Below are 7,809 nucleotides of genomic sequence, written 5' to 3'. Positions count from 1 at the left end.
GTCACTCTTTCCTGCTCTGAAGGTTGATGCTATTTGCGAACCTGGTACAGCGAGGGTGACTCTCTGCAAATGCGGTCTCAGCTTCCTGATCTTTTACATCATCTACATCAGGGGTACTCAACTCTTACTCTAAGAGGTCTAGAGCCTGCTGGTTTTTTGTTCTACCTGATAATTAATTGCACACACCTGATGTCCCAGGTCTAAATCAGTCCCTGATTAGAGGAGAACAATGAAACAATGCAGTGGATCTGGCTTTGAGGTCCAGAGTTGAGTTTGAGGGATCTACATGATAGGAGTGATCCTGGTGTTTGGTGGTCAGTCTGTTCAGTCTAGTCAAACAGCTGAGGAAGCTCTGGAGACAATTCTTAAAGTTCATCATCAGGGGGAAGAGAAGAAAGGGCATATGGTTGCCTCTCCAAAATGACCAGCTCCCAAGTACTGCCAAGGCGCGCAGACATCAGAGGTGGTCAGAGGTGCCTTAGCATCTACAGTGGCCCCATCTCTGTGCAGTACCTTAACCAGACAGAGGACCAAGACACTAAGGAAGAGGCTGGACCTGGACACATAGCTTGAACAAAGACACAGAAAATGACTGGACTATCTATAGTCTGACAAGGATATAAACCAGAAGGGACATGGAGATGTCTTCACCTCAAGGAACCACAAAGACAGTCTGAAAAGAGCCACCGTTTCACAGACAACCAGTCATCGCAGCAGAAGCAAGAACAGACGCAGCCGCAGTCACCGGTGACGTACAAACAGCCACCACCTGTGCATCCATCAGAGGATTGTTTTTTTTGCACATCTTTTGAGAAATATTTTTTCATGCAGTTTACTGCAACAAACTCTCTTTGTGATCCATTTTATATGAGCATGTATTTTATTGATATTTTAGTAGTATCACATGTATTGTTACCAAATTAAGTAAATGTAATTTTCAAAAAAATACATTGTTAAAGATGTTATCAAAACAGAATACATTTTGAAATACATGGCCAACATTGATAGTTTACATACATCTTGACACTACACACATTTACAACAAGCCCACTCCCTGTAGGGGGAGGGGGAGTTGACTTTACTCACATGAAATACAAATATTAGGCTATGTCAAAATACTTGGCTGGGGACATAGTAAACTCTAGTTCAAATCAAACTTTTTGTCACATGCGCCAAATACAACAGGTGTAGACCATACCGTGAAATGCTACTTACAAGCCCTTAACCAACAATGCAGTTCAAGAAAGAAGTTGTTTATTCTGTATAGAAAATCAAAGCATGTTCAATCTTTTGAATCAATATTAAAGCCGTTTGGATCTTGGTGTGCTGTCCATGTTAGACATAGGGCTATATCTAACGGAACATGTCAAACATTTTCGACTTCATATTAATCATGTCCAGCACTACCCCAACATCAACATAGTGGCAAGAAAAAGTATGTGAACCTTTAGGAATTACCTGGATTTCAGCATAAATTATTCATAAAATTTGATCTGATCTTCATAGACAATAGACAAACACAGAGTGCTTAAACTAATAACACACAAATGATATTGAATACATCATTTAAACATTCACAGTGTAGGTTGGAAAAAGTATGTGAACCCCTAGGCTAATGACATTTCCAAAAGCTAATTGGAGTCAGGAGTCAGCTAACCTGGAGTCCAATCAATGAGACGAGATTGGAGATGTTGGTTAGAGCTGCCCTGCCCTGCCTTAGAGTTTTCTATTCACAAGAAGCATTGCCTGACCTGAATCATGCCTCAAACAAAATAGATCTCAGAAGACCTAAGATTAAGAATTGTTGACTTGCAAAAAGCTGGAAAGGGTTACAAAAGTATCTCTAAAATCAGTCCACGGTAAGACATATTGTCTATAAATGGAGAAAGTTCTGCACTGCTGCTACTCTCCATAGGAGTGGCCTCCCTGCAAAGATGACTGCAAAAGCACAGTGCATAATGCTCAATGAGGTTAAGAAGAACCCTAGAGTGTCAGCTAAAGACGTACAGAAGTCTCTGGAACATGCTATCTCTGTTGACGAGTCTACGAAACGTAAAACACTAAACAAGAATGGTGTTCATGGGAGAACACCATGAAAGAAGCCAGTGCTGTCCAAAACAAAATAATTGCTGCAGGTCTGAAGTTCGCAAAAGAACACCTGGATGTTCCACAGCGCTTCTGGCAAAATATTCCTTGGACAGATGAAACTATGGTTGAGTTGTTTAGAAGGAACACACAACTGTGGAGAAAAAAAGGCACAGCACACCAACATCAAAACCTCATCCCGACTGTAAAGTATGGTGGAGGGAGCATCATGGTTTGGGGCTGCTTTGCTGCCTCAGGGCCTGGACAGCTTGCTATCATCAACGGAAAAATGAACTCCCAAGTTTATCAAGACATTTTGCAGAATGTAAGGCTGTGTCCGCCAATTGAAGCTCAACTGAAGTTGGGTGATGCAACGGGACAACATCCCCAAAAGACAGAAGTAAATCAACAACAGAATGGCTTCAACAGAAGAAAAAAATACCTTGAGTCCTGACCTCAAGCTGATTTAAAATGCTGTGGCATGACCTCAAGCATTTCACACCAGACATCCCAAGAATATCGCTGAACTGAAACAGTTTCGTAAAGTGGTCCAAAATTCCTCCTGACCATTGTGCAGGTCTGATCTGCAACTACAGAAAACGTTGGTTGAGTTTGTTGCTGCCAAAGGAGGGTCAACGAGTTATTAAATCCAAGGGTTCACATACTTTTTACACCCTACACTGTGAATTATTACACGGTGTATTCAATAAAGACATGAGAACGTATAATTGTTTGTTATTAGTTTAAGCAGACTGTTTGTTTATTGTTGTGACTTTTATGACCAATTTATGCAGAAATCCAGGTAATTCCAAAGGATTTTCTTGCCACTGTATGTGAAAATGGCGCATTTCTATGTTTGTAGTAAAAATTCAGATTCCAAAAAACAAATCACATGCGACCCAGTTTTGGCCCGCAGGCCACTTGTTGCCAACCACTGATGTACACTGCATATCATCCATAATGTTTTGTCTGTAGAAACAATTGAGGAAAAATACATTTTAGTCCTCTGTTACTGATCCTTTCAGTTGAGATTATATTGCAAAGAAATCTTGCGACCGCATCTTTGCATCTAATTTTAGACCAAAGCAGCACATACTGTAATGTCAAACATAAGTGTTTAAATGATAGCATTAAACTCATTGCCATTTCGTGTCAAACCTTTCAGTTCTGGCAACAACAACAAAGTTGCTTCAGAGCAATCGGCTGAAATGTCAATCACTGAGGTCCAGACCGTCAAAGAAAAGGGACACATCACTTTGTTTTACCCCTCAGAAATGCCACAGAGAAAACGCTTCAATTCTCTCATTCTGCTTTCCGGTTAGAAACTGCTTATAATAATGCCCCATGCATGTTAAGAGAGGATTCTAAAGAGAACAGTTCTGAGGAGGTAGGAACATCAAATCCAACGAAACCGTCACCCACGTTCCTTCAATGTTGAATTGCATGCTAATTACTGTTTGGCTGCTGGAAAAAACAAAAACAAATGCAATAAATCTCTGATAGCTTCTCATAAACATGAAAAATGGCACTTCACAAAATGGCTAGACACACTGAAACACTGTGTGTATATCATCAAACCTAGTTCATATTTACATAGTTTTGCATCAGTCCCCTGGGGCAGGAGGCTCTTGCTTCAGTGCTAGTCAGAGCTGTGCTAGGTGGCCACATCATCACGTGGCAGGTTGAGCCTCACAGCCCCTCCCCCGGCCGAGGAGGCAGAGTAGTAGGCCGTGGCGGAGGTGGGGCCATTGGTCTCCATGGTGAAGAGCTTGCAGGTCCCTGGGGGGGCGGGGTCAGGAGGGGCATCCCGTTCGGGGCTGGACGCCCGTGATGACCCCGGTGAGGCCGAGGGGCTGAGCTGTACTGCCGTGGTGTCCTGCAACGTGTGCTCACTTGTCTCAATCTCAAACGTCGCTCCCCCGGCTAAACCTCCGCGCCCCATCATCCCCATGCTCCTCCCGCCCACCTTCGACCTCCGGGAGCCCTGGGCGGGGGGCAGGCGGCTGCAGACACAGCACGCTCCGAAGAAAGAGAAGGCCACCAGGAGCAGGATGGGCCCTATGATGATGGGAGGGTTGGCAGAGGGCACCAAGGTGCTGAAGGCGAATGCCCCCACCAGGGTGATGTTGATGCCTGCCAGCATGATGCACAGGCCGCATGCGCAGCACAACGCCGGGGAGGGCAGGCCATGGGGGCGGGACTTCCTCTTCTTCTTCTTTGGTTCCTGCTTCTTAGGCACAGGAGTGCTCGAACTCCTGTCAGTGACGACCATCTCTTCCTCTGCACCTCAAGGCTGCTTTGTCTCTCCGTCTTTCCTTCTCTATATATATCTATCGTTCAGCCAGGACTGTTCCCCTTGGCAACAGACCACAGAGGGAGGCCATGGCTGTGCTGGTTGATTGTTCACAGTGTAAAAGCTCCTGAATCAGAGTAGGAAATATAAATGTTTAAGCTGAATGTGTTTTCAGTTATACAAGTTTCTAAGGTGGAAATAACAGACAAGGACATGCAGAACTCATGTTCAATGATGGTTGTAATTCATGCACCATAGTGATTCAATGATGATTGTAGTTTATGTATGACATTATGATGATAATTCTAGCCTTGGTCTGAGCACTAAAACACAATTACAATGCTATCAAGAGGCCTATCAAGAGGCCTTGGCGAGAAAGCTCATGTCGTGCTTCACTTGACCAAGGCTTCGGCTCATATAACACTAAATACTCCCCCGCAACTCCTCCAGTTCACACATTTCATTTTTGGGCCTGCTTCACTGCACATTACACTAGTCTGGCCTATGGCCCTAATTCAACAACATAGATAACACGTGACAAACCTCTACACTGATGGTAAACCATCATTTGCTGGAGCCAAGTACGCATGCATGAATATTTATTGTTCATGAATATCTAAAAGTAAAATATGTGTGTTGAGGGAAATAATAAACATTGAAATGAAAGGTTATGCAGTGTGCATGAGGTGGCAGGGTATTAGCAAGGTATTGATTGACCAGTGACTAAATTGTCAGTGAACTTGGGAAAGGACAGCCTAGTCTACATACCAATATTACCTCTTAAAATTATGATCATACTGAATGATTACATTACTTGTCTTTTTATATTTTATAAAATATACAATATTGTGTGTAAATGTACTAAACAGTGACTGCATTCATTCAAGGCTGGTGGGTGAAAAAGGTTTTAATTGCTGAGTAGCAACCAGAAACGATACCCTTTTCATTCATCATCATACATACACCCCCTAAAAAGAAAGAATCAGTTATAAACCGCATAATGGTTATTTTAGTTATCTAGCCTATTGCTGCAGGAAAATGAAATGGCATGTTTGGTATAGCCTTTCTGAGCTTGGGCATTGAGCATTTTTGTAGAATGCGCGCAGGCATCAAATTCATCCTTGTACTGAACTGTTGCATATAACGTTAACGTTCAAATTAATTGATTTCCAAGATTCATCTTACCTTCTGTGCTGATGTTCAGAATAGTTGAAGGTTCCTTTAGAATTAGCCTACATCTCCAATACGCATTTTCATACCGAATCCCATTCGCATACGGATGGTCAGGTTAGAACTACGTGTATATGCCGAAGAGTTGATTTTCAGATTGAGCACCTCATAGTGTGCCAATCAATAGTAAATATTACAACCATGGCCGGTCGACGTAGTTAGGGCATCTGTGAGAGAGGCTCATTCAGGTGAAGGCGTTGCTCTTCTTGACATATGGACGAGTGTTGTGTCCACGTGACTGTGCAGTCAGATACATGAAGCCTATACAATTCTATGATACATAAACCTCTCTTACATAAAACCTGTCCAAATATTGTCATCATCTTCTTTATTCAAGAGCTGCTCTTGAAAATAATAATGAGTGCGTTTCCATAATCCCGCCAGTCTTGTGATTGACAACACATGTTTTTGATGGATATATAGCAAGTAGGATGTTTGCACAGTGCATCGAGACGCCCCCCTCTCCTCACTGGGTACCACAATATGTATGTGTGATAATGAGCATCTTGTGTCCATACAACACCACTATGATATACACCGCTCCACGTGGTGTACTGGAGGAGGAGCGGTGTCTGATGAAAGAGCATTGGGGGGAGGCTAGCGGACTCTGTGGACAGCTCCCGGAGCTGGAACAAGCTACGCAAAGCTATTACATTATTGAACATATTGCAAGGAGGCTAGTCTTCACTTTCATGCATGAACAAATAAACCTGGTCTTAGATCAGTGGCATATATTCCTGGATGCCAAGGGATTCCAGGCTATCCCCGAAAAATACAAAGAAAAAAAGAAACAAAATAATGTATCCTTCTTATTTCTGTGTTTCATAAATGTCCTGCAATTCGCAAGAGAGCATCCAAGCGAATGCTTTGTATGTGTAGCCCATCTTTGCTGTCTGGTCAAAAAGAGTATGATATTGTTGCCGCCCTTAGCATTCAATGCAAAGGAAGCCAGCAAGCATTTGGCCTCCCTCAATAAAAAAGGTATAAAAAAGGTATAAAATAATAGGCAATCAGCATTCAGCAGAGTGAGCTCAGCTATGAATGGTTACATGGTGGATACACCAAAAAAAGCGTAAAGTGAAGCCAGTTTGGATTTGGCTTCACACCAATCACATCACATTAGCCAAACGTCACTGACAGAAAACTTGAATTGTTTCATTTCGCTGTGTCGTTGTTCTCCTGTGGCTAGTAAGCTAGCTACAGTGGTTCCTCCTTTAAAAGTTGAGAGCTTTCACCGCGGGACTTAGAGGTACCCAGCGTCACGGCTTCATTGCTCCAGACCACCACAAGGGGGAGTTAGAGCACTCATTATGCATTTAGGTCCCAAGGTTTTTATATGACCAATCATATCGAGTGGTTACAATGATGAATTTTGACGCGAGCCACCTTTGCCTTGTGTCGTGGCTGACAAAACACTACGGTGGAACCAGATGTAAGTTGTTATAATATCATGTATCTCTTTTTATTTTACCACAACAATCTGTTCGTCGGACGAAACTGGAAAAAAACAACTTGTGTAGAAAGTTAACATCCGCACCTCGATGGTGTCAACTGTGCTTATGTATACGTAATGAAAAAGTAGGGGAAAAATATAAACTTCTGACTATTTCTGGTCTAGCGATTGATGACAAACAAGCTCGCTGCCCAGACTTACATAATTACAAAGAGGAGATTCTCCTGATTAAAATGGTGACCGTGTAACAGTTTTGCTTCCGTCCCGCTCCTCGCCCCTCCTCGCCCTCGCCCGCTCCTCGCCACAAACCAGGGACCCTCTGCACACATAGACAACAGCCACCCTTGAAGCATCGTTACCCATTGCTCCACAAAAGCCTACTATGTACACGTATTTCAGAGCACTCTCATCTGAGTGTACCAGAGCACAGAATAATTACTTTACAAGCGCTCAGTACCAGAGCGCAGAATAATTACTTTACAAGCGCTCAACACCGGTTGAATATGGCCAGTGTCAGTAAATGTCGGGAAAAAAGCGTAATTAAATTGTTTCCAGCAGCACATTTACAGTCACCAACGCTCTGGTTAACACTAAAACTGCCTTACCAGCTCTGCTAGGGTGAGTAAACGGTCAGAGTAGTCTCATTTGTGTCTGGAAGTAGCTAGCCGACGTTAGCTTGGGTGCTTGACTGCCGTTGTAGGGCCAGAATGCTCAAATCAATCCTACTCCTCGGCCCGAACATCCGAGA

The 7,809-nt window shown here is 43.1% G+C and overlaps 1 protein-coding gene across 2 annotated transcripts; it reads right to left on the bottom strand.

The window, feature by feature from the left end:
• Positions 1-861: 861 nt before the first annotated feature.
• On the bottom strand, positions 862-6,103 carry tmem275a (transmembrane protein 275a). Of its 2 annotated transcripts, XR_008754713.1 has the most exons (3): positions 5,564-6,103; positions 3,679-4,505; positions 862-3,549 (listed from the first exon to the last, which is right to left on the bottom strand). XR_008754713.1 is itself a non-coding variant. In XM_055883431.1 (2 exons), exon 2 carries the CDS (start codon positions 4,355-4,357, stop codon positions 3,740-3,742), a length of 618 nt encoding a protein of 205 aa, XP_055739406.1. In that variant the 5' UTR covers positions 4,358-4,505; positions 5,564-6,103; the 3' UTR covers positions 862-3,739. The 2 variants fall into 2 exon arrangements, 1 of the variants encoding a protein (XP_055739406.1); XM_055883431.1 differs by having other exon boundaries at positions 862-4,505.
• Positions 6,104-7,809: the final 1,706 nt, after the last annotated feature.

This window comes from Salvelinus fontinalis, chromosome 26 (genome assembly GCF_029448725.1).
Source record: "Salvelinus fontinalis isolate EN_2023a chromosome 26, ASM2944872v1, whole genome shotgun sequence".
Lineage (NCBI taxonomy): Eukaryota > Metazoa > Chordata > Actinopteri > Salmoniformes > Salmonidae > Salvelinus > Salvelinus fontinalis.
This window is presented reverse-complemented; position numbering and strand designations above follow the sequence as displayed.

Bases quoted from the DNA above. Each gene is read 5' to 3' on its own strand.
- tmem275a (XM_055883431.1), bottom strand. From the start codon at position 4,357: ATGGTCGTCACTGACAGGAGTTCGAGCACTCCTGTGCCTAAGAAGCAG.